At 43.4% G+C, this 27,618-nt stretch overlaps 1 protein-coding gene across 2 annotated transcripts; it reads right to left on the reverse strand.

Moving 5' to 3' along the window:
* Positions 1-184: 184 nt before the first annotated feature.
* On the reverse strand, positions 185-26,105 carry LOC138674209 (bone morphogenetic protein 7-like). Of its 2 annotated transcripts, XM_069762115.1 has the most exons (3): positions 25,976-26,105; positions 424-1,462; positions 185-333 (listed from the first exon to the last, which is right to left on the reverse strand). In XM_069762115.1, the coding sequence occupies exons 2-3, from the start codon at positions 1,445-1,447 to the stop codon at positions 185-187; spliced, it is 1,173 nt and encodes a 390-aa protein (XP_069618216.1). In that variant the 5' UTR covers positions 1,448-1,462; positions 25,976-26,105. The 2 variants fall into 2 exon arrangements, with proteins under 2 accessions (XP_069618216.1, XP_069618215.1); XM_069762114.1 differs by having other exon boundaries at positions 185-1,462.
* Between the last annotated feature and the right edge of the window lie 1,513 nt (positions 26,106-27,618).

Consider the following 27,618-nt stretch of genomic DNA (forward strand, 5'->3'; position numbering starts at 1 on the left):
TCTGTATATATATTTATTATTGCATCTTTGCACAAGACAGGGAAAAGAATCATGAAATGGCCTAAAAACAGAAATAATCCATGAGATAAATTTTTAATAGAATACAAAGCAAAAATTAAAAGTTCGTATGAATTAAAATGCACATTAAAATTCCCCAGAAAGGTTTTTTTGGAGATTGTGGGGGCTAGTGACAGCCACAAGCTTTAACAACCATGTTTCTATATTTCTTTAATAGAACATTGGAATTGTCATCAAAATACAAGACTGGTATTCCTTGAAGTTCTGTAGGGGTACAACATGGTTTTGGAACAATTTCAGGGTAAATAAAGTGAACTAGAGTTTGGACAATTGCATGATTAGTGGCATTCATGTAAGAGTTCAGAGGAAAAGCACATTCACCATCACAGTAAAAAGCAGCATAACCTTCTGGTGCAATGATCCAATCTTGCCAACCAAGATCCCGGAAACTTACATATAGCTCATGCTTCTGGCATGGCTGTTTTAAGAAATGCTGCTCGTCAAGAGAATTACTCATGGAAATCTCTGTAATATTACTTAATGGGTAGTCTTTCATTTCCATGGCTTGGTCTTCTTGATGCCAATGTCCGCTGGTAGACCTTGCCCTACGAAGGTGAATAGTTTTAGATTTAAAGAATGCCACTATAAATGGCTGCTTCTCTTGAGGACCACTTTGGCCAACTAAACCTACAAATCTTGGCTGTATGCTTTTGTTACCCATAGTCTCAACCATCAACTGAAGGGCAAGACTGTACTTTGGATTTACAACCCAAGCATTACTGGTTTCAGTGACATCAAGAGTTAACCACCCAAAGTCTGATCCACAGATGATTTGAGTGTCAAGCTTAAGCAACTTATTTGTGTGTGCTTCCATCACCTGATAGACGCTTAGCTGGTATGTTTCATTATAGGGGATTTGATCTTTATATATCCTTAGCTCAGCTGCTGTCAGCTGGTCCCCAACCGGTATGTCCACAAGGTCAAATCTTAGTTCTTTACGGTAGCACTGATGACAAACTTCAGTATCATTATCAAACAAGTTGGCAAAGCTCATGACTAGATCAGCATCAGCAAGAAGGTAAGTTTCCTGGTGACCAACAAGTGAAGGTTCATCATCCGTATGAACATGTTTAAAGAAAGAAAACATTTGTTCATCTTGGACATTCATCAAATTGTACAAATCAATCATAAACATTGGAGCAGATGTATCTTTCTCATGCAAGTGAGGTCTTGGTCGATGCGACAATCCCAAAACAGATAAAATTTCTTTTTGGATCTCTCGGCGTTCACGGCCTCTCAACTTTCTTTGAGCAAAACTGGAATGAATACCATGTTCCAGTATTGGATCTGACGTTACTAGCTTTAATAAAATTAAGGCAAAAAGTATATCCAATATTAATATTCTTCTGTTGAATGTTGTGAATGTCATTTCCACAGAGTCTTACTGCAAAACATGGAAAAAAAATTACATTTAATAATGTTACATATACGCTACAACATTTGAGACAGTGAATGAAAAGACAAAACTTAAATAGAATAGATATTAAAAGAAAGTTGCTACAACAACGGTCATATCCAATTTGTGAGGATATTAGAATACTTAATGCTATATTTAAAAAGGTGTCCCTTTAGTTCCAATTTATTAGAATATGATCTGTGCACCATCACCATGCAGAGTTTAACAGTGCCTCTGCAAATGTACCAACAGAACACATGCCAATCTTAACACTGAGGATTGCATGAGGAGGAGGAAATAAAATTGTTTTTCACTTTTGTGTCTCTCTGTCCAATACCCTGTTTCGCCTATGCCTGCTTTTATTGATGTTACACTGGTAGCTTAATCATTCTGGGGTCAATCTCAACAGTATATATATATATATATATATATATATATATATATATATATCTTCTAAGCATCCATGCTTTGCACCTCAAGTAACAAATTTGCCAACTGACTACATTCCCCTGTATAAGCCAAGATAGCTGTGCTATACAATATTAACTTCAACACTAGATAGAAGGCATTTGTATGTTCTCCCCATGTTTCCTTCGGGTTCTCCAGTTTCCTTCCACACTCCAAAGACATACTGAGTGAGTCTAGATTGTGAGCCCCATTGGGGACAGTGCTGATAATGTCTCTAAAACACTGCGGAATTAATGTCTCTATATAAAAAAATGAGTAAAAAACATTCCACACCCAATATTTAGTGTACATTACCTAGAGACATGGTCAGGACCTACTACAAGCAGCGATTGGCTGCAGTGTTCACATGTCCATGTTGGCACAGGAGGTACAGAGACTGCAGGGAACCTTAAGGCTATGTGCACACGTTCAGGAATTCATGCAGAAAATTCCTGTGGAAATCCGGACATTTCTGCCAGATTGCCGCATGAAATCCGCATGCGTTTTTTTGCGCATTTTTTGCACGGTTTTGACGCGGTTTTGATGCGTTTTTTCCCAGACATTTCCCAACAGTGGGAAATCTGCAAAAAAAACGCAACATTAATGAACAGGTTCATTATTTTTCCGCAATGCGTTTTTCATGCGGAAAAACGCACATCATGTGCACAGAAATTGCGGATTCCATTATAAATGATGGGATGCTTAATGTATGCAGATTTGCGGATTTATAGCATTTTTATAGCGCAAAAACGCTAAAAAAATGCAAATAATCTGCAACGTGTGCACATAGCCTTAGGGTATGTGCACACATCAGGATTTCTTGCAGAAATTTTCCTGACAAAAACCAGACATTTCTGCCAGAAATCCGCATGCATTTTTTTACCGCGATTTTACTGCGAGATTACCGCGTTTTTAATGCGTTTTTGGTGCGTTTTTTCCCAAATGGATAGAATTGCAGAAAAAAACGCAGAAAATCCACAAAAATAATGAACATGCTCATTTTTTTTTTTACCGCGATGCGTTTTTTTTCACGGAAAAAAACGCATTTATGTGCACAAAACATGCAGAACACATTCTAAATGCTAGAATGCATAATGCATGCGTTTTTAATTAGTTTTTATAGTGTTTTTAGCGCGAAAAAACCTGAACGTGTGCACATGTAAAGTGTTTTAAGCTGAATGGCAAGGAGATTTGTTTTGTTATTGTATAAAATTCTAAGTTGATTAAGAAAAAAGAAAGCTGGAGTAATATTTTTGTGCATACAATGTGCGTAAGGAAAAAAATGCGTTGGTTGATAAGTTTCCCAGCAACTTCTTTGTAATGGAAATGATAATCCTCTCTGTGCAGCATATGCTTGCATGAAATATACGAAGAATTATTAGCTTTCAACTGCTAATTCTGAGAGTAGTTTCTCAACATTGACACTAGCTGTTCCTCCTGCTGATGCACTCCTCACAATGCTTTGTCAGAAAAAGTGAATTGTTGAAATTAAATTCTGCAAAGCAAACCGGAGAGTGAGCCCCAAGAACATTATCCGGGCTTCAGCACTTTTTGTGCCTGTGCATTTTTACATAAGCATCTGTTGTCTTGAACTGCAAATGTGAGTTCGTAGCCACAATACTGCCTTTATGACAAAGTTGAAAACATAAACATCTGTTCACACAATATTAGGGGGAAAGTCTTATCAAACTGCTAATCTGCGAGCCTGGAATTGTCCCGCATTCAGCACAAGTATTTAAACATTGCATCTCATTAAAATAAACCTTCATTCAGTTTGGATGGGATAGATCACTCTGGTGCTTTTTTTTCTGCTTCAGTTTCTATTAATCTATACTCTTAAAATAAGTCTTTGCTTCATTTTATGCTTTACCGATCTCCTTGATCTACAGTACAAAAATCTAAAAAACATTTTATAAATTAATTCAGTCTATAATATCTGTTCATTACTCCATGGTATTTAAGATCAGGTCAATAAAATATGGTTCAGTCACATCGGTATGTCAAGGATTCACTACTGAGATTGGAGAAACAGTTTGCAAAACTCAACATTCACATTCAGATAAGTGGAAAATATATATATTCAACAGTTGCTGTTCTCTAGATGATACTGCTAAATTTGATAATTATACTGCATTCACACAATTTCTGGTGCATTTGGGGGCTCCAAAGCCAAGATACAAGAAAATAAATAAATGGCTTTCTTCATGCAAACTTTTAAGGCTTTTTTTTTTATTCTATAAAAAAAGTTAAACCCCCCCCCCCCCCCCCCCCCCCCCCCAAGTACTTTAAATCAAATTAATGTAGCATATTCCATATTTTCTTACAGAGATTTTGCTAAAAACGTCCGTCTGGTAACTGTACTTTTGGGCAAAAGAAAGCTACTTAAATTTTTTTTTTCTTTGAATGAGGCACATTCAAACATTTTAGATAACTTCCCGCCATACAATTATTCTGCTCACAGCTATCTAATCTAATTCTCCCCTACACAAAAGCGCTTGCTAAGACAATGGCCTCATACATGAGTGTTGGCCAAATTGTCGAATTAGGGATGTTTGGCCACCATTGGAATAAATATATTTGGGGGGGTATTAGTGATGGAGCCAAATTTGAAATCTGACCAGTGTCACTTTATGTGGTAATAACTCTGAAACGCTTCAGTGATTTTGAGAATGTTTTTTCGTGACAATATACTTTATGATAATGGTAAATTTAGGTCAATTTTTATAAAAAAAATATCAAAAATTTGAGAAATGTTAAAAAAAAGTAGCAATCTTAAATATTTGAATGATTATCCCTTTAATCCAGATGGTCATACCACAGCAAACCATTAATAAATAACATTTCCCACATGTTGGCTTTACATCAGCACCATTTGTAAAATGTTTTATTTTGGTAGCATTTTAGGAGGTTTAAAAAAAAATGTAGCAGCAATTTTTCATTTTTTCAAGGAAATTTACAAAATTTATTTTTTTAGGGACTTATCCATGTTTGAAGTGACTTTAGGGGTCTCATATAATGGGAAACCCCCAAACGTGATAGCATTTTAAAAACAGCACCCCCTGACATATTGAAAACTGCTGTCAGGTAGTTTATTAACCCTTCAGGTGCTTTACAGGAATTAATGCAAAGTGGCATGACAAATGAAAATGTGTATTTTTACCACCAAAATGTACCTAACTTCTGAACAGATTACTATAGCTGTCCGACTCTAAAGCCGCTATTTGGTCATGAATTGCCATTGCAAACATCAAGACCACAAAATCATGATCTGAAGTCACCAATTGGGATAAAGAGGAAGCCCCCACACTCTGTTAACCATATATAATGATGTAGTCACTATTTACAGCAGCATCTAAGGGGTTAAACAGATTTGGATGGTGCAAACACTGATCGTGGCTGATACAGCAAGTTGTCAGCTATAGTGTACAGCCAACAGCTGTTGGATTGTCTCCTGTATGGGGAGGCTATTCTCTTATATCTCAGGTTATTTAAAAGACGTATTGGCTGTCATTAAGGAGTTAAAGATATGTGAGCACTAGGGTTGAGCGAAACAGATCGGCACTTTTAGCAAAGTCGGGTTTCGTGAAACCCGACCCCACTCTGGGATCGGGTTGGCGGTCTCTAATTAAAAGTCAGGATATATATATATATTTTTTTTTTTTTTTTTTAATTAACTTCAGCGCGATATAGCAGAAAAGCCGGTAATTCAATTACCGGCTTTTCATTTCTCCTGCCAAAACCCAACATGATATGAGACATGGTTTACATACAGTAAACCATGTCATATCCCTCTTTTTTTTTGCATATTCCACACTACTAATGTTGTTAGTGTGTATATGCAAAATTTCGGCGCTCTAGCTCTTAAATGTAAGGGTTAAATCGCAGAAAAAATTGGCGTGGGCTCCCGCGCAATTTTCTCCGCCAGAGTAGTAAAGCCAGTGACTGAGGGCAGGTATTAATAGCCTGGAGAGGGTCCACGGTTTTTGCCCCCCCCCCCTGGCTAAAAACATCTGCCCCCAGCCACCCCAGAAAAGGCACATCTGTAAGATGCGCCTATTCTGGCACTTGGCCACTCTCTTCCCATTCCCGTGTAGTGGTGGGATATGGGGTAATGAAAGGTTAATGCCACCTTGCTATTGTAAGGTGACATTAAGCCAGATTAATAATGGAGAGGCGTCAATTATGACACCTATCCATTATTAATCCAATTGTATGAAAGGGTTAAAAATAAACACTCAATATTAAAAAGTATTTTAATGAAATAAACACACCGTTTGTTGTAATAATTTATTGTACGGTCAATCCACTCGCTGAAGACCCTCGCTCTGTAACAAATAAAAAATAAACCAACAATATACATACCTTCCATAGATCTGTAACGTCCCACGTTGTAAATCCATCTGAAGGGGTTAAAATATTTTACAGCCACGAGCTCTGCTAATGCAGTGCTGCTCGTGGCTGTAAACCCCAGCGAATGAAGGTAATGTAGGTCAATGACCTGTAGTTACCTTCATTCGCGGTGATGCGCCCCCTGCTGGATGTCCCTGGAGCGTGGGAAAAGATCCCAGGCTCGAGGTCATATGAGGACATCCAGCAGGGGGCGCATCACCGCGAATGAAGGTAACTATAGGTCATTGACCTACATTACCTTCATTCGCTGGGGTGTACAGCCACAAGCTGTTTTCCATATAGAAAATTGGCTTGTACTAGAATAGCAGTAAAGTAAATGAGATTGACAAATTCCATTCACATGCTGAGGTGGACACCATTAGGGTTGAGCGACTTTTAGTTTTTTAGGTTTGAGTCGGGTTTCGCAAAACCCGACTATCTCAAAAGTCGAGTCGAGTGAAATCGGCCGAATATCGCAAAAAGTTGGGGATCGACCGAAACACGAAACCCAATGCAAGTCAATGGGGAAGCATAGTCGGCAGTGAGTGGAGGCCAGGAAAACACCTAGTGTGTCCATTTTAATGGCCAAAACATCAATTCTTGGTACTGAAGCTTGTCAATCTTAATTTACCTTATAATAATAGTTAGGCATTGGACATTGGGGGTAATTTATCAAAATTTGTGGGGGGTATGGCTGGGTCAAGTATTTAGTGGGCCCAGGAAACGTGGACCACGTCATGGCAGTGGAGCAGGGAGAGGTAAGTATTTCAACTTTGCAGGTGCTGTGATCCAGAGCAAGCATGGGGGGGCCCACTCGTTCACATTGCCACTTGCACAGGGCCCCTCAAAGTATGGCGGTGTTTTTGCACGGCGGGGGTGCCTCCCACCGGCAGCGACACTTTTGCATACTATGAGGGGCCCTGTGCCAGTGGCAATGTGAACGAGTGGGCCCCCCCCATCTGATGAAGGAACCTGCACTTTCATCTGCACCTTCCTATTTGTCCCCGTGTAAGGTGGTATAGTATGCGGGAAGGGGAACCTCACTTTCAGCAGGGTCAGAATCTGGCTGGGTAGCGTGCAAGGGGAATTTAGCGGGCTGGGTCAATGTACCAGCAGTGTCATCTAGCACTGGCTGGGCAATGGGCAGGATGAGGAGGAAACAGATCTAGGCCCAAATAAAGTGGGCTAAATGCATTTCAAAATTGGTAACAGGACTAACTAGGTGGCATTGCTTTGTTCAGTGGAGGACAACTGTAATGAGAGGCTGACAGAGAGTAGGCCCAAATCAGTAAGTAGTCTAAATGCAGTTCAAAATTGGCAACAGTAGTAAACAGGCGGCACAGCTTTGTTCAGTGTAGGAGAACAGCATGGAGCGGCAGACACCGTTAGTAGGCCCCAACTCAACTAGTAGGCCAAATGCAGTGTAACATTAACAACTACTTAACGAGAGCCTGAAAATGGAAGTTCAGGACAGGAAACCAGGAGAACAGCAAGGAGCGGCAGACACCGTTAGTAGGCCCAAACCCAACTAGTAGGCCAAATGCAGTTGTTCCATTTAACAAGTATTTAACAAGAGCCTGAAGATAGAAGCTCAGGAAAGGCAACCAGGAGAACACCTTGGAGTGGCAGACACTGTTAGTAGGCCCCAACCAAACTAGTAACCCCACTACAGTTTTAAAATTCCAATAGGCTGAAAACCTGATAATCTCAGGTCATTTTTTTTTTTTTTTAAAGAGGACAGCTGTATTGAGTGGCGCAGCCAGACACTGCTAGTAGGCCTTACACCACAAAGTTGGCTCGACGCAGGTTTAAAAAAGGTTACATGGGTACACGGTCTGCATTGGTGTGCTCAGTGGAGGACAATTTGAAGGAGGGACCACAGACAGACTTAGTAGGCCTAAAATAACAAAATAGGCTCTATGCAGCTTCGATTATGTGGCAACCTGGAGAACACCTTGGAGCGGCAGACACCGTCTCTGCAACCCAGACCCAACTTGTAGGCCAAATGCAATGTTGTTTCAACAACTACTTAACAAGAGCTTCAATATAGAAGCTAGGGAGAGGCAACAGAGAACACCTTGGAGCGGAAGACTCAGTTTGTAGACCACAATGAAACTTGTGGCCCCAATGCAGTTTTATAATTTCGACAGGCAGAAAACCAGACAATTGTGTTTTTTTTCTTAGAGGAGGACAGCTGTATTAAGTGGCACAGACAGACACTGCTAGTAGGCCTTACACCACAAAGTTGGCTCACTGCAGGTTGAAAAAAGGTTACGTGGGTACACGGTCAGCATTTGTGTGCTCAGCGGAAGACAATTTGAAGGAGGGACCGCAGACACACTTAGTAGGCCTAAAATTAAAAAAAAGGCTCAAAGCAGGTTCGATTATGTGGCAGGGGTACACAGGCAGCATTGGTGTGGTCAGCGGAGGATGATTGGAAGGAGTGTCTGACACAGTTAGTACTCCCAAAAAAGAAATAGATGTTAATGTCTCGCAAAACAACTAAGCAAAAAAAAAAAAAAAAAGGGTGGCATACTTAGCAGAGGAGCCCACCCCTGTACCTGAGTTTCAGACATAGTAATTTGGCGCTGCTAAGTATTTACTGGTGTCAATATAGGACACTGACCCTGACTATTTTAACTAGCATCATACATGTCAACAAATTGGTATTGTCAGTGCCAGGCATTGAAGGATGTCAGCGCATAGACTAAACATTGGTGGAGCTGTGAGAGATAATTTTGCAAGTGGTAGAGCAGTGTTTAAGCTGGGGGGGAAACTCTTGTGGCCGGCGGTACAGGCCCAGGGCCCTTCATGTTACAACAGTGTGTCTGACATTGGGTGCGTGCCACCACCGCCAGAGACACTTTATTGTACTATGAGGGACCCAGTGGCAGTGCCGTCGACTAAAAGCGGGCATACCCACCTCTTCAGACAAAAGGCACTCATGGGTGCTTGCGCCAAGTGGCGAGACCACGGCCCCGTGGAGGAGTTAGCCCATTTAGGGAGGTGTAAACATATCGTATGCTGGACAAACAGCTGCTGCCAATTAAGAGATTGGAACAGTCAGTAAGACCAGTCCACAAGCAAGACCATTTTATAGGAAAGCTAGGTGTCAGCCAGGAAAGGTGGGGCAAAATAATTAGAAATCCATGAGTGGTTCATTTTAATGAAGGTTAGATCATCAACATTTTGGGCAGCCAGACGAGTCCTTTTTTCGGTCAATATTGAACCAGCAGCACTGAATACTCTTTCTGATAGCACACTAGCTGCTGGGCAAGCAAGCTCCTGCAATGCATATTCTGCCAATTCAGGCCAGGTGTCTATTTTGGATGCCAAGTAATCAAATGGGAATGACTGTTGAGGGAGAACATCAATAGGGGAAGAAAAATAGTAACCATACTGGACAAATGTTGTCTCCTGTCACTTTGAATTGATGCTGCGGTACCTGTCCTGTCTGCGGTCATTGCGAAATCACGCCACAACCTGGTCATAAAACCCCCCTGTCCAACGCCACTTCTGAATTGTGCACCTCTAACACCTCTGCCCTGTTGCCCCCTGCAGCTCGTGTGAGAACCATCACCGGCGCTGTGTGCTGGGAATGCCTGAATCAAACAGTCTACAAGAGTTGCTTGTTTGGTTGCTAATATTTATTCGAGGTTCTCATGTGGCATGATATTTTGCAATTTGCCTTTATAGCGAGGATCAAGGAGGCAGGCCAACCAGTAATCATCATCGGTCATCATTTTAATAATGCATGGGTCCCTTTTGAGGATACGCAAGGCATAATCCGCCATGTGGGCCAAACTTCCAGTTGTCAAATCTGCGGTTGTGCTGGGTTGAGGGGCAGTTTCTGGCAAATCTACGTCACTTTTCTCCCTCAAAAAGCCTGAAACCGGCCTTGCAACGCCACCAGTTTCTATTGGCCCCGGAGAAGCTTCCTCATTCAAAAAATACTCATCCCCATCATCCTCCTCCCCTTCGCCCGCTACCTCGTCCTATAGACTGCCCTGACCAGACAATGGCTGACTGTCATCAAGGCTTCCCTCTTCCTCGGCTGCAGACGCCTGCTCCTTTATGTGCGTCAAACTTTGCATCAGCAGACGCATTAGGGGGATGCTCATGCTTATTATGGCGTTGTCTGCACTAACCAGCCGTGTGCATTCCTCAAAACACTGAAGGACTTGACACAGGTCTTGTACCTTCGACCACTGCACACCTGACAACTCCATGTCTGCCATCCAACTGCCTGCCCGTGTATGTGTATCCTCCCACAAATACATAACAGCACTGTTATGCTGTGCTATCAGGCAACACAGTGTGCAGTAATCAGCGCACATACAGTGATATGGCAATAACCCAAAAACAATAGAACAAGCTCTGAGACGTGGAATCTCTGCAGACTGCAATACCTGAACCTATCCTCACACAACTAAAAGCAGCAGTGGATTGCGCCTAACACTACCTATGCAACTCGGCACTGCCTGAGGAGCTGACTAGCCTGAAGATAGAAATACAAGCCTGACTTGCCTCAGAGAAATACCCCAAAGGAATAGGCAGCCCCCCACATATAATGACTGTTAGCAAGATGAAAAGACAAAACGTAGGAATGAAATAGATTCAGCAAAGTGAGGCCCGATATTCTAGACAGAGCGAGGATAGCAAAGAGAACTATGCAGTCTACAAAAAACCCTAAAGCAGAACCACGCAAAGGGAGGCAAAAAGACCCACCGTGCCGAACTAACGGCACGGCGGTGCACCCTTTGCGTCTCAGAGCTTCCAGCAAAAGAGAATAGCACAGCTGGACAGAAAAAACGGAAACAAAAACAAAGTAACACTTATCTAGCAGAGCAGCAGGCCACAGGAAAGATGCAGTAGCTCAGATCCAACACTGGAACATTGACAAGGAGCAAGGAAGACAGACTCAGGTGGAGTTAAATAGCAAGGCAGCCAACGAGCTCACCAAAACACCTGAGGGAGGAAGCCCAGAGGCTGCAATACCACTTGTGACCACAGGAGTGAATTCAGCCACAGAATTCACAACAGTACCCCCCCCTTGAGGAGGGGGTCACTGAACCCTCACCAGAACCCCCAGGCCGACCAGGATGAGCCACATGAAAGGCACGAACAAGATCTGGGGCATGGACATCAGAGGCAAAAACCCAGGAATTATCCTCCTGAGCATAACCCTTCCATTTGACCAGATACTGGAGTTTCCGTCTAGAGACACGAGAATCCAAAATTTTCTCCACAATATACTCCAATTCCCCCTCCACCAAAACAGGGGCAGGAGGCTCCACAAATGGAACCATAGGTGCCACGTATCTTCTCAACAACGACCTATGGAATACATTATGTATGGAAAAGGAGTCTGGGAGGGTCAGACGAAAAGACACCGGATTGAGAATCTCAGAAATCCTATACGGACCAATAAAACGAGGTTTAAATTTAGGAGAGGAAACCTTCATAGGAATATGACGAGAAGATAACCAAACCAGATCCCCAACACGAAGTCGGGGACCCACACGGCGTCTACGATTAGCGAAAAGCTGAGCCTTCTCCTGGGACAAGGTCAAATTGTCCACTACCTGAGTCCAGATCTGCTGCAACCTGTCCACCACAGAATCCACACCAGGACAGTCCGAAGACTCAACCTGTCCTGAAGAGAAACGAGGATGGAACCCAGAATTGCAGAAAAATGGAGAGACCAAGGTAGCCGAGCTGGCCCGATTATTAAGGGCGAACTCAGCCAACGGCAAAAATGACACCCAATCATCCTGGTCAGCAGAAACAAAACATCTCAGATATGTTTCCAAGGTCTGATTGGTTCGTTCGGTCTGGCCATTAGTCTGAGGATGGAAGGCCGAGGAAAAAGATAGGTCAATGCCCATCCTACCACAAAAGGCTCGCCAGAACCTCGAGACAAACTGGGAACCTCTGTCAGAAACAGTATTCTCAGGAATGCCATGCAAACGAACCACATGCTGGAAGAACAAAGGCACCAAATCAGAGGAGGAAGGCAATTTAACCAAGGGCACCAGATGGACCATTTTAGAAAAGCGATCACAGACCACCCAAATGACCGACATCTTTTGAGAAACGGGAAGGTCAGAAATGAAATCCATCGAAATATGTGTCCAAGGCCTCTTCGGGACCGGCAAGGGCAAAAGCAACCCACTGGCACGTGAACAGCAGGGCTTAGCCCTAGCACAAATCCCACAGGACTGCACAAAAGCACGCACATCCCGTGACAGAGATGGCCACCAGAAGGATCTAGCCACTAACTTTCTGGTACCAAAGATTCCTGGATGACCAGCCAGCACCGAACAATGAAGTTCAGAGATAACTTTACTAGTCCACCTATCAGGGACGAACAGTTTCTCGGCCGGACAACGATCAGGTTTATTAGCCTGAAATTTCTGCAACACTCTCCGCAAATCAGGAGAGATGGCAGACACAATGACTCCTTCCTTGAGGATACTCGCCGGCTCAGATAAACCCGGAGAGTCGGGCACAAAACTCCTAGACAGAGCATCCGCCTTCACATTTTTAGAGCCCGGAAGGTACGAAATCACAAAATCAAAACGAGCAAAAAATAACGACCAACGGGCCTGTCTAGGATTCAAGCGCTTGGCAGACTCGAGATAAGTAAGATTCTTATGATCAGTCAATACCACCACGCGATGCTTAGCTCCCTCAAGCCAATGACGCCACTCCTCGAATGCCCACTTCATGGCCAGCAACTCTCGGTTGCCCACATCATAATTACGCTCAGCAGCAGAAAATTTCCTGGAAAAGAAAGCACATGGTTTCAACACTGAGCAACCAGAACCTCTCTGTGACAAAACCGCCCCTGCTCCAATCTCAGAAGCATCAACCTCGACCTGGAACGGAAGAGAAACATCTGGTTGACACAACACAGGGGCACAGCAAAAACGACGCTTCAACTCCTGAAAAGCTTCCACGGCAGCAGAAGACCAATTAACCAAATCAGCACCCTTCTTGGTCAAATCGGTCAATGGTCTGGCAATGCTAGAAAAATTACAGATGAAGCGACGATAAAAATTAGCAAAGCCCAGGAATTTCTGCAGACTTTTCAGAGATGTCGGCTGAGTCCAATCCTGGATGGCCTGGACCTTAACCGGATCCATCTCGATAGTAGAAGGGGAAAAGATGAACCCCAAAAATGAAACTTTCTGCACACCGAAGAGACACTTTGATCCCTTCACGAACAAGGAATTAGCACGCAGTACCTGGAAAACCATTCTGACTTGCTTCACATGAGACTCCCAATCATCAGAGAAGATCAAAATGTCATCCAAGTAAACAATCAAGAATTTATCCAGATACTCACGGAAAATGTCATGCATAAAAGACTGAAAAACAGATGGAGCATTGGCAAGTCCGAACGGCATCACCAGATACTCAAAATGACCCTCGGGTGTATTAAATGCCGTTTTCCATTCATCTCCTTGCCTGATTCTCACCAGATTATACGCACCACGAAGATCAATCTTAGTAAACCAACTAGCCCCCTTAATCCGAGCAAACAAGTCAGATATCAATGGCAAGGGATACTGAAACTTAACAGTGATCTTATTAAGAAGGCGGTAATCAATACACGGTCTTAGCGAACCATCCTTTTTGGCTACAAAAAAGAACCCTGCTCCCAATGGTGATGACGATGGGCGAATATGTCCCTTCTCCAGGGATTCTTTCACATAACTGCGCATAGCGGTGTGTTCAGGCACGGACAAATTAAATAAACGACCCTTAGGGAATTTACTACCAGGAATCAAATTGATAGCACAATCACAATTCCTATGCGGAGGTAGGGCATCAGACTTGGGCTCTTCAAATACATCCTGAAAGTTAGACAAGAACTCTGGGATGTCAGAAGGAATGGATGACGAAATAGACAAAAATGGAACATCACCATGTACTCCCTGACAACCCCAGCTGGTTACCGACATAGAGTTCCAATCTAATACTGGATTATGGGTTTGTAGCCATGGCAACCCCAACACGACCACATCATGCAGATTATGCAGTACCAGAAAGCGAATAACTTCCTGATGTGCAGGAGCCATGCACATGGTCAGCTGGGCCCAGTACTGAGGCTTATTCTTGGCCAAAGGTGTAGCATCAATTCCTCTCAACGGAATAGGACACCGCAAAGGCTCCAAGAAAAATCCACAACGTTTAGCATAATCCAAATCCATCAGATTCAGGGCAGCGCCTGAATCCACAAACGCCATGACAGAATATGATGACAAAGAGCATATCAAGGTAATGGACAGAAGGAATTTGGACTGTACAGTACCAATGACGGCAGAGCTATCGAACCGCCTAGTGCGCTTAGGACAATTAGAAATAGCATGAGTGGAATCACCACAGTAGAAACACAGCCTGTTCAGACGTCTGTGTTCTTGCCGTTCAACTTTAGTCATAGTCCTGTCGCACTGCATAGGCTCAGGTTTACTCTCAGACAATACCGCCAGATGGTGCACAGATTTACGCTCGCGCAAGCGACGACCGATCTGAATGGCCAAGGACATAGACTCATTCAAACCAGCAGGCATAGGAAATCCCACCATGACATCCTTAAGAGCTTCAGAGAGACCCTTTCTGAACCAAGCCGCCAGTGCAGATTCATTCCACAGAGTGAGTACTGACCACTTCCTAAATTTCTGACAATATACTTCTACATCATCCTGACCCTGGCATAAAGCCAGCAAATTTTTCTCAGCCTGATCTACTGAATTAGGCTCATCGTAAAGCAATCCAAGTGCCTGGAAAAACGCATCAACATTACTCAATGCAGGGTCTCCTGGCGCAAGAGAAAACGTCCAGTCCTGTGGGTCGCCGCGCAAAAAAGAAATAATAATCAAAACCTGTTGAATAGGATTACCAGAAGAATGAGGTTTCAAGGCCAGAAATAGCTTACAATTATTTTTGAAGCTCAGGAACTTAGTTCTGTCACCAAAAAACAAATCAGGAATAGGAATTCTCGGTTCTAGCATAGATTTCTGATCAATTGTATCTTGAATCTTTTGTACATTTATAACGAGATTATCCATTGAGGAGCACAGAGCCTGAATATCCATGTCCACAGCTGTGTCCTGAAGCACTCTAATGTCTAGGGGAAAAAAAAAAAAAAAACTGAAGACAGAGCTGAGGAAAAAAAAAAAAAATGATGTCAGGACTTCTTTTTTCCCTCTATTGAGAATCATTGGTTTGGGCTCCTTGTACTGTTATGCTGTGCTATCAGGCAACACAGTGTGGAGTAATCAGCGCACATACAGTGATATGGCAATAACCCAAAAACAATAGAACAAGCTCTGAGATGTGGAATCTCTGCAGACTGCAATACCTGAACCTATCCTCACACAACTAAAAGCAGCAGTGGATTGCGCCTAACACTACCTATGCAACTCGGCACTGCCTGAGGAGCTGACTAGCCTGAAGATAGAAATACAAGCCTGACTTACCTCAGAGAAATACCCCAAAGGAATAGGCAGCCCCCCACATATAATGACTGTTAGCAAGATGAAAAGACAAAACGTAGGAATGAAATAGATTCAGCAAAGTGAGGCCCGATATTCTAGACAGAGCGAGGATAGCAAAGAGAACTATGCAGTCTACAAAAAACCCTAAAGCAGAACCACGCAAAGGGAGGCAAAAAGACCCACCGTGCCGAACTAACGGCACGGCGGTGCACCCTTTGCGTCTCAGAGCTTCCAGCAAAAGAGAATAGCACAGCTGGACAGAAAAAAACGGAAACAAAAACAAAGTAACACTTATCTAGCAGAGCAGCAGGCCACAGGAAAGATGCAGTAGCTCAGATCCAACACTGGAACATTGACAAGGAGCAAGGAAGACAGACTCAGGTGGAGTTAAATAGCAAGGCAGCCAACGAGCTCACCAAAACACCTGAGGGAGGAAGCCCAGAGGCTGCAATACCACAGGAGTGAATTCAGCCACAGAATTCACAACACAGCACGCCTCTGTTCGCACAGTCTCTGAAGCATGTGCAATGTGGAGTTCCACCTTGTTGCAACGTCGATGATTAGGCGATGCTGTGGAAGGTTCAAAGACCGCTGATGGTTCTGCATACGGCTGGAGTGCACGGACGAACGGCGGATATGCGAGCAAAGTCTGCGCACCTTGAGGAGCAGGTCGGGTAACCCCGGATAACTTTTCAGGAAGCACTGCACCACCAGGTTTAAGGTGTGAGCCAGGCAAGGAATGTATTTCAGTTGTGAAAGGGAGATGGCAGCCACAAAATTCCTTCCATTATCACTCACTACCTTGCCTGCCTCAAGATGTACAGTGCCCAGCCATGACTGAGTTTGTTTCTGCAAGAACTCGGACAGAACTTCCGCGGTGTGTCTGTTGTCGCCCAAACACTTTATTGCCAATACAGCCTGCTGACGCTTGCCACTAGCTGTCCCATAATGGGACACCTTGTGTGCAACAGTGGCAGTTGCGGATGGAGTGCTCATTCTACTGCGGTCTGTGGATGAGTTCTCGCTTCTGCAGGAGGACGAGGAGGAGGAGGAGCCAATTCCTACAGCCAACTGTTTCCTAGACCATGGGCTAAGCAGAACTGTCCCAATATTGCTGTCCCCTGTGGACCCTGCATCCACCACATTAACCCAGTGTGCCATAATGGACATGTAACGTCCCTGGCCATGCCTACTGTTCCATGCATCTGTTATCAGGTGCACCTTTGTACTAACAGATTGCCTGAGTGCATGGACGATGCGGTCTTTTACATGCTGGTGGAGGGCTGGGATGGCTTTTCTCGAAAAGAAGTGTCGACTGGGTAGCTCGTAGCATGGTACAGCGTAGTCCATCAGGGCTTTGAAAGCTTTGCTTTCAACTAACCGGTAGGGTATCATCTCTAATGAGATTAGTCTAGCAATGTGGGTGTTCAAACCCTGTGTACGCGGATGCGAGGATGAGTACTTCCTTTTTCTAACGAGAGTCTCATGTAGGGTGAGCTGGACTGGAGAGCTGCAGATGGTGGAACTAGCGGGGGTGCCGGTAGACATGGCAGACAGAGGGTTGGAGATCGTATTCTTGCTGGTGCCCTACATGCAAAGTTTCCTACCATGAACCTGGCAATTCCCTGACTGCTTTGGCCTGGTGACGAAACTGCACATTTACTGCAGGTGGTGCGGGAAATGGTGGGCTTACAGTGAGGGAAGGGATGTAGCGTTGCTGACTAGCTTCATTGGCCGAGGGTGCTACAACCTTAAGGGACGTTTGGTAGTTAGTCCAGGTTTGCAAATGCATGGTGGTTAAATGTCTACGCATGCAACTTGTATTTAGACTTTTAAGATTCTGACCTCTGCTTAAGGTAGTTGAACATTTTTGACAGATGACTTTGCGCTGATCATTTGGATGTTGTTTAAAAAAAAAAATGCCAGACTGCACTCTTTCTACCATCGGATACCTGTTCAGGCATTGCAGACTGAGCTTCTTTAACCGGATGGCCACGCTGTCCTACAACTGGTTTTGGTTTTGCCACGCGTTTTGGGCCAGATACGGGCCAGGCAGATGGAACCTGTTGCGATGTTGATGCCTGCTGCGGCTCCTCCTCCGCTTCAAAGCTACTGCCGCCTGCACCCTGTTCCTCCAATGGCTGCCAATTGGGGTCAACAACTGGGTCATGACTATGACTGACCTCCTCTTCTATCTCGTGTGCAACTTCGTCTGTGTCACCGTGTAAGCCGGTGGTATAGCGTTCATGACGGCGCACCATAGTCTCATCAGGGTCAGATTCTGGATCATTACACTGCGAGGGCAATGTTCTGGTCTGAGTCAAAGGAACAGCATAGTAATCTGGCTGTGGCTGTGCATCTGTGCACTCCATGTCCGATACAACTTGTAATGGGCATGGCCTGTTAACCGTTTCACTTTCTAACCCAGGAACGGTATGTGTAAAGAGCTCCATGGAGTAACCCGTTGTGTCGCCTGAAGCATCCTTCTCTGTTGTTCTTGGTGAAGAAGACAAGGAAGCGACTTGTCCCTGACCGTGAACATCCACTACCGACGCGCTGCTTTTACATTTAGCAGTTTCAGAAGAGGAGGCGAAAGAGCTAGAGGCTGAGTCAGCAAGGATAGCCAAAACTTGTTCTTGCTGCTCCGGCTTTAAAAGCAGTTTTCCTACTCCCAGAAAAGGGAGCGTTCGAGGCCTTGTGTAGCCAGATGACGAACCTGGCTCAACAACTCGAGACTTAGGTGCTATATTGCTTTTCCCATGACCACCTGATGCTCCACCACCACTACCATCATTACCAGCTGGCAATGACCGCCCACGGCCACAACCTCTTCCACCAGACTTCCTCATTGTTTGAAAAACGTAACCAAACTAACAGTATTTGTTACTGTAAAACCAGTCACAAGGTGAACTCAAACTTCTGTTGGATTTATAGATCCCTTTATAGGTGGGTGAGACTGCAGGGAAAATCAGGCCCAATGTGTAACAGTACACAGCTTCAGTGGCAGACAGATATGCCACTAACAGGACTTACACAGATGCACACACTACCAATAAAAATCTCCCCCTTTTTATTTTTTCAGGGAGAATATTGAAGAAATGTGGCCCACTCTTATACAGTATATGTTCTGTGGCACAAAATGAGAGACAGATGCCACACACAGGACTGGCACTGAAGCAGAAATGCCAATCTTAATCTCCCACTATTTTTTTTCATTTATGGTACAATTGGAAAGAAATCAGGCCCACTGTTAGACTGTATGTTTTCTGTGCCAGAAAATGAGACACAGATGCCACAAACAGGACGGCCACTGATGCAGATTTGCCAATTTTAATCTGCACCCTTTTTTTTTTTTTTTTCCCTTCAGGGAGACTAGTGAATAAATCTGGGCCACTGTATTAGAGTATATTTTCTGTGGCAGAAAGTGGCTTTAAGAGATATAACAAAACAAAAAAAAAAAAAAAAAGGGACTGTACTACAATTACTATCTCCCTGCAGTAATCTCAGCAAAGTATGGCAGGCAGCAATAAAAAGGAGTGGACTGCTGCACAAAAAAGTCAAAAGTGTGGACAAACAAACAAGATAGCTGTGCAGAAAAGGAAGGAGCAACAGGATTTGTGCTTTGAAAAAAGCAGTTGGTTTGCACAGCGGCGTACAAACAGCAATGCAGCTATCAGGGAGCCTTCTAGGGCAGCCCAATGAGCTACAGTGATGAGAAGAAAAAAAAATGTAGCCTCCACTGTCCCTGCAAACAAAAGGTGGTGTTGGACAGTGGAAATCGCTACAGCACAAGCGGTTTGGGGGTTAATGTACCCTGCCTAACGCAATCCCTGCTTCTGACGAAGCGGCAGCAACCTCTACCTATGCTCAGATCAGCAGCAGTAAGATGGCGGTCGGCGGGAACGCCCCTTTATAGCCTCTGTGACGCCGCAGAAATCAAGCCAATCACTGCCATGCCCTTCTCAAAGATGGTGGGGACAAGGAACTATGTCATCACGCTGCCCACACTCTGCGTCCACCTTCATTGGCTTAGAAATGGCGCTGAACGCATCATTGAAACGCGACTTTGGCGCGAAGGTCGCCGACTGCGTGGCCGACCCCACACAGTGATCGGGTCGGGTTTCATGAAACCCGACTTTGCCAAAAGTCAGCGACTTATGAAAATGACCGATCCGTTTCGCTCAACCCTAGATATCACCATGATGAACCATGGGGATTTTAAATCCGCATTTGCAATTCAAAAGGTAAAAAGTGAAGCAAATCAGGACCATTTGCACAACCAAATACAATTAAAAGGTACCTTCACACTGAACAACATTACAATGATAACGATAGCGATCCGTGACGTTGCAGCGTCCTGGATAGCGATCTCGTTGTGTTTGACACGCAGCAGCGATCTGGATCCTGCTGTGACTTTGCTGGTCGGAGATTAGAAGGCCAGAACTTTATTTCGTCGCTGGATCACCCACTGACATCGCTGAATCGGCGATGTGTTCACTGGTAACCAGGGTAAATATCGGGTTACTAAGCGCAGGGCCACGCTTAGTAACCCGATGTTTACCCTGGTTACCATTGTAAATATTAAAAAAAAAAAAAAAAAAAATCACAATCACATTCCGGTGCCTGTCACGTCCCCGGCGTCCGCTTCCCTGCACTCCTCCTGCATCCTGTGTCAGCGCCGGCCGGCCATAAAGCAGAGCACAGCGGTGACGTCACCGCTCTGCTTTACGGCCGGCGCTTACACAGGATGCAGGAGGAGTGCAGGGAAGTGGACGCCGGGGACGTGACAGACACCGGAATGTAAGTATGTGGGTTTTTTTTTTTTTAACATTTACAATGGTAACCAGGGTAAACATCGGGTTACTAAGCATGGCCCTGCGCTTAGTAACCCGATGTTTACCCGGGGACATCGGCATCATTGGTCGCTGGAGAACTGTCTGTGTGACAGCTCTCCAGCGACCACACAAGGACTTTCCAACGATCACGGCCAGGTCGTATCGCTGGTCGTGATCGTTGGAAAGTTGCTGAGTGTGACAGTACCTTTAGGAATTTCCTTCAGTAGGCACATGCCCCGAGGGCAATATTCACAAACAGCAAGTGTACTGAATGCATTTTTGCAACAAATCGGCTGTATGAATGACAGGTTTTAAAGGTTTTCTTCCATCTTCCAATGTAATAAAATAGCACTAAGATATACAATCACTACTTGAAGCATGGAGATCAAAGAGGTCTGACACCGTCTGACACCAGCTATTTGCCATGCCATCACAAAATATTAAAACATTTCCAGAAATGCAGTTGAATAATTGTATTACTTTATCAAAACAATGATTCACCATTACAAGCCAAAGCAAAAAATCTATTCGCTAGAAGTTTTTACTTTGTTTTATATCCAGGTCCTTTCAGGGTCATTCCGGAGATGCCATCAAGTTAAATAACTTTTTCCCTGTTATTAGAGTGACCCTATATACCGTAATTTATCAGTTTCCATTAACAACCAAAAATTATGAATGGCACTCCTAATTATAATATAAAGCCTACAAAGAATGAGTGCCACAACTCTGGTAAGAATATATTCAAACTTTAATTATACAATTGCATTGAAAAAAAAAAAAAGATTTTAGAAAAGCTCATCTTCAACAGTCCTGAATCTATCATGGGGGTGCAACCAGATGGTAAATAAATTATTGTATTAGTTTGTTCATGTCAATTAATTAATAATGCATCAAGCTTTATATTATAGTGGACACAGTCCTACTGCCATGATCAGTGGTGGGATAGCAGTTTATAATTGTGATCCTTCAATTCACAAAACATGATATGAGAGCCACCACCACTCAATTAATGTTGGTAATGATTTTAAGCAATCAGGTAATTCATAAAGTTTGAATATTTTCTTACCAGCAGCACTCCTTCGTAGGTTTTACACTGTACATTATATTTATTATTACACAATAATGTTGTATGAATCTCCATTTATGACCCTCTCCAGGTGGTAATATTTGTCACAGTATATAAATCTCTGGTAATGGAGCTTTACAGCAGAATCTTCTAGTGTTATGAATTTGGGCAGGTGTCCCCAGCATCACATTTGAACTCCTGTCAGGAGTCAGGACTAATAGGAAGTAGGGTGGAATTTGCAGATTGGAGGAAATGCACAAAAAAAAAATGGAACCATTTCAATTCGACCAAACCTTCAGTTTTTAGGAAGGGCATGATTACCATCTGATGTGTATGGGGCAGCGTTTCAGAGAGAAAAGTATGTCTGTGTATCCTTTCAGAAAAAAAATAAATGGCTGTGATCACACAGTCAGTGGCTGATATATGCTGACCACAGTATCGGCAGCATGCATGATCTGTCAGGTTTATTTTAGGATTGTCTACAGTAGTTTTACAGTGCTTGACAACTAAAAAGTCTTTAAAAAAACCATGCCACAACAAGTCCGATTTTTTTTTCCTCTTTGGCATGTTGTACTTTAGTCTTACTGAACAGGACCTCTGCAGTAAGGACAGCCACTTAGGCTACTTGCACATTTGCGTCGTTTGGGCTACGTCGCAATGCGTCATTTTGTAGAAAAAAAAAACGCATCCTGCAAAGTTGCCCGCAGGTTGCGTTTTTTCTCCATAGACTTGCATTTAGCGACGCATTCCGACGTATGGCCACACGTCACATCCGTCGTGCGACGGATGCAACGTGTTTTGGTGGACTGTCAGCACAATAAAAGTTCCATGTAACTTTTTTTGTGCGTCGTATCCACCATTTTCAACCGCGCATGCATGGCCGTAACTCCGCCCCCTCCTCCCCGGACTGCAGAATTGGCAGCGGATGCGTTGAAAAACTGCATCCGTTGCCAACGTCATGCAGTCATTTTCACAGCGTCCATCGGCCCTACGCATTGCGATGGGCCCGTAACGACGCAAGTGTGAAAGTAGCCTTAATGAATTAGGCACATCTTACAACGGTACCTTCACCAGAAATGAACTGTAGTATGCTTCTGCCAAACAGTTATACCACTAAAGTGCTGTAAATTTTGATGGATTAGATGGCCTATTTTGTTGAAACTGGCTTTTTACAGGCATAAAAGCCAGAAGCTTAAAAATTGCAACATTTATTACGCCCAACCCATGCTCCTCCTATTTTTGTTTAGCTGACCAAAATGGTATTACTTATTGACGTGTTTTATGTCAGAATTCTGAAGTAAGCACTTCACCCCCTTACCAACATACGTTGTACATGTACAGTGTAAGTTGGTAGTGGGTGTATGGAGGGGGCTCACGGAGTGAGCTCGCCCCATACGTGGCAGGTATTGGCTGTGTATTACAGCTAGGAACTGCCTTTAACAATCACGCCAGCGACATTAACAATATCATGACAGGATCGCAGTTTTTGATGGTTTGCTATGACAGCCAGGGGTCTATTGAAGACCTCCATGCTTATTACAGAACTTGTTTGAAACCTTGCCTGTTGCCAGGCTTGGGAGACCATAATTTTCACGATATGCAGCAATCCTGAGGGTATGTGCACATGTTGCGGATTTCCTGCGGATCTGCAGTGTTTTTTTGCAGTGCAGAAACGCTGCAGATCCGCAAGTGGTTTACAGTAAAATGATTGTCAATAGGAAAAAAAAAAAATGCTGTGCTAATGGTGCGGAAAATTCAGTGCAGAAACGCTGCGGTTTAAAAAAAGTAGCATGTCACTTCTTTTTTGCGGATCTGCAGCATTTTTGTACCCATTCCATTATAGAAATCAGCAGCAAAACCGCACCAAAAATGCTGCAGATTCGCACGAAAAACGCGGCAAATCCGCAGCTGCGTTTTCTGCCAAGAGAGGCAGAATCCGCACCAGAAATTCCTAAGCCTAATCCACAATGTGAGCACATAGCCTAAAAGGTATTCCTGAATATTGCAGAAGCCTGATGACATGTTTCCCCCCCCCCCCCCCAATAAAAAACAACAAAAACATGTCATTGCCGTGTTCAGAAAAGTCAGAGCAAAATATGAAAATTAATCCAGTCGGTAAACATTATAAACCGAAAAAAAAAAAAAAAATGCCAAAATTATGATTTTTTGGTTGCTGCAGTACCACCACACACAAAAAAAAAACAACAAAAAAAAACCCTGTGACAAAACTGGCTGGTGGCTCTCCCGACCAAGGCATGACAGCCTAATGTATTTCAACGCAGCAGTTATGCTAGAGTTGGGAGAGGTGCCGGCCAGTCCGATGTCTAATATTTATGCAGCCATCTGACTGCACCCTAAGGGCTCATACTCACCTGCGAGAAACTCGGATGAGTGTTGCACGTCAATGCCCGGCACTCAGGAGCGGAGCGTGCGGCCGCATAGCAATACATGCGGCCACACACTCCGCTCCTCAGTCCCGGGCATTGACGTGCGAGACTCATCCGAGTTTCTCGCAGGTGAGTATGAGCCTTTATTCTAAGTTCCCACATTGAACTTTTGATGTTGCACATTTTCTAAAGTTGCGTTACTTCTTCATTTTTCCATTGCAGTTTTTTAGCTCGTTTTTAAACTTGTTAGTAGGTCATGTTTTAAACAAAAGGAGCTTTGTTTTTGATAAGTCCTGGAATTTGGCTTTGACTAAACTTTATCGATACAGTCAGGTGTGGATCACATGTCTTTTTTGATGCGTTTCTGCAGTGGAAACACTAAAAATTCATGTGTGTTTGTTACCTGCTGATTTTCTATATCTAGTGCACGTCTGTAGGAAAGATTTGTGCATAAAATTCTGCTTACTTGCAAGAGAAATTGACATGTGGCTTTACCACAGTCCAGTTTACAGGAGAGTTTATACAAAAACAGACCGTGCGCTTAAGGATATCTATAAATCTCATACACTTTGCTGGAACCGTAAGAAGCTGCATTTTTTTTTTGACCGCATCAAAAACTCATTGTTGTCACGCAGCCTATGGCTATGCGCACACAGCATTTTTGGAGCAGAAACGCTTCAAACCTCTACAACTTTGAGTTTCCATTCATTTTCTGGTCTGAAAACGCCAAAGTCCTGATTCAAACCATTTTCAATGAGCAAAGGTGTTCCTTATGCCACAAATCTTACTTCAGTTCCCAACTGCAGTAAGGCTTATGGTAAGAAGTAGGCTTGAGCGAAACGGATCGGACAAATTCAAAAGTCGCCGACTTTTGGCAAAGTCGGGTTTCATGAAACCCGACCCTAGTGTGGGATCGGCCATGCGGTCGGCGATCTTCTCATCAAAGTCGCGTTTGGCACCATTTTTTCAGCCAATGAAGGAGCGTAGGCCGAGTGATGACATAGGTCTTAGGGGCGTGGATGCTTATCGCCATCTTCTTGCTTGTGCGCTGTAGCGATTTGCAATGTGTAACACCAGCTTTTCTGTTCAGGGACGGAGGGGAGAGAGGGAAAAAAAAATAAAAATAGATTTTGAGATAGTCGGGTTTTGCGAAACCCGACTCGACCCTAAAAAAGTAAAAGTCGCTCAACCCTAGTAAGAAGTGCATGGAGGTGTATGTTGTTTGTCAGACACTCCTAATTAAATAAGAGGCAGCATTCATCTTTTAACTAATAGTAGAGTGACTCCAGCACGACCCCTCAGCAAGAACGGTGCAATCATTGCCTGTCTTGATACGTCAGGATCAGGGTGTGTACACAGCCTTAGGTTTTACACGTTCGTATTGGGGATTGTGAACCACGGTTCAACTGACCATATACCTATGAGGCTATTGTATTGATGGATCTCAATAGACTATACTGACAGAGTCTACGGGGATAGTATAGGACATTTATTGTGCCTCACAGATTGGAAACACAAAGCCATCTTTAAAATGAACATGTGTATAGATCAATTAAACTATGGGACAATGTGCTGGCTATCAAGAGATACAAACAACACTGTGTATAATAAAACAAAATTTGAAGAAGTTGTGCTACACTCCCCTTGTTGGACTCCTTGACTTCAAAAATAGTAACAGGTCTGACCAAAAGGTAAGCAAGTTACACCATACAATTTTTTTTAATAGTCTTGCTTCTGACCATAATATATACCTCTATGAAAAATTAATGTTAATGTACCATTTATTTATTTTTTAAGCCTTCAAAAGCATAGAATTAATACATAAAAGTATTCAGAAAGTTGGATGAAAAATTCAAGTGCGATATACTTACAGTTTTATTCAGGCTGCTTTAATGCTGAGGGTTACAAGCTCCCAAAAAAGCCAAGCCTTCAGAAAAGTATTGTGACTGCAAGTAGTCTAAAGGAACAAGCCAGTTTGTTTCAACACCTTCAAAAGCAGATCCTTTGAATTAAAACACAATTGGAGTGAACCAAGGTGGCTCTCTCCTGAGTCTTCACACCTGAATATTCTAAAGACTTATTAGCATGAGAATGTTAGAAAAGTGATAGAATGCCAGTAAAGGATGAAATGATATAATGCTCCGCCCTAACATGGAATTAAAGAACCCAGATTTGTGGTCGTATATTTTACATCTAAGAAATGATCAGTGTAAAATAAAGGTTAATAAACCATGTTCAGAATGGGTTTGTGGCATGTGGTCTAAGTGTTTAGGTAGGATGAGGCTCAGGATGGACACACCTATGTATCATTAACATGTGAAAGAAGCCACAGTGTGGCCAAAGTATTTAAGGAAGTTACACAAAACTAGTCTTTGAATTTCAAATGAGTTGGGGAAATTCACATTAAATATCACTGTGGGGGAAATTTTCCATAGTATCACCAAGGTACCTTATTGTGCTGTTATTTGGTTTTCAACTTATGTTTTTAGTTTCTGTACAAGTGTATTTTTTGCACATTAGGCAACGCAAATTTAAGGCTGCTCTTACATCTGTGTATAAAATCGGTGAGTGCAATGTGTGAAAAAATCTCATTGCTCTCGCAACAATCTTATTCATTTAATCAGTGTTCATCTGCAAGTTTTTTCTCACCTGGAATCGGGCAGAGGAAAAAATCGTAGCACGCTGTGACTTCACTCCAAAATCGGATAGGTGTGAGAAAAAAAAAATGCATGTCAAACATCATTATGGCATCTGTTTTTACAGATACATTACAATTCTATAGTATAGGAAAAATAGATTGAATATGGACAGCACACAGATGACAGATGAGAAAAAATTGTCCCACCCTCTTGGATGAAAATGGGTCTGATATTTTATTTGCAAGTGTGAGCGAGCTCTTAGGGTATGTTTCCAGGTGGCGTATTCCGAGCGCTTTGGATGCAGCGGACGCCCACCCTGTCCAAAACGCTGCCGGCTTTTGTAAGCTCGGTGATTCTGCATGTGTTCATTGAACACATGCAGAATCACCGCATATTATACATAGAGTGTGTAATTTATCTTGCGGAGACTGAGCGTCTCCGCAAGATAAATGGACATGCTGCGGTCTATTTAAGATGTGTCGCATGTGCGTATATGCAAGTCTGCCCCCTGCTAAGTTTAGATACCATATGCAGTACATAAGGCCTCAAGCACATAGCCCCTATTGATACACCTCTAAGGATATGTTCCCACAGTCAATAATGATGCGCACATTTGCAGCGTCCAACTCGCAGCAGCCAGATGTTACAGCATAGTGGATGGGATTTCAAGAAATCCCATCTCCGCTATGCGTGCACGGATGCCTCCAGCATCGCTGTGGAGATGGACATGTGGTGCGTCTTTCCAGATGGCAGCATGTCTATTTATCCTGCTGAAAAGCTAAGTCTCCACGAGATAACTATCACCCGTACAATGTATTGGGTGCAGTGATTTCGCAAGTTTAAATTAACACATGCGGAATCGCCAGTGTTTTGTA

Source organism: Ranitomeya imitator, chromosome 4, assembly GCF_032444005.1.
Source record: "Ranitomeya imitator isolate aRanImi1 chromosome 4, aRanImi1.pri, whole genome shotgun sequence".
Taxonomy (NCBI): Eukaryota; Metazoa; Chordata; class Amphibia; order Anura; family Dendrobatidae; genus Ranitomeya; species Ranitomeya imitator.

What these genes read in the sequence shown, in the direction of transcription:
- LOC138674209 (XM_069762114.1), bottom strand. Translation starts at nt 1,447, where the DNA reads ATGACATTCACAACATTCAACAGAAGAATATTAATATTGGATATACTT.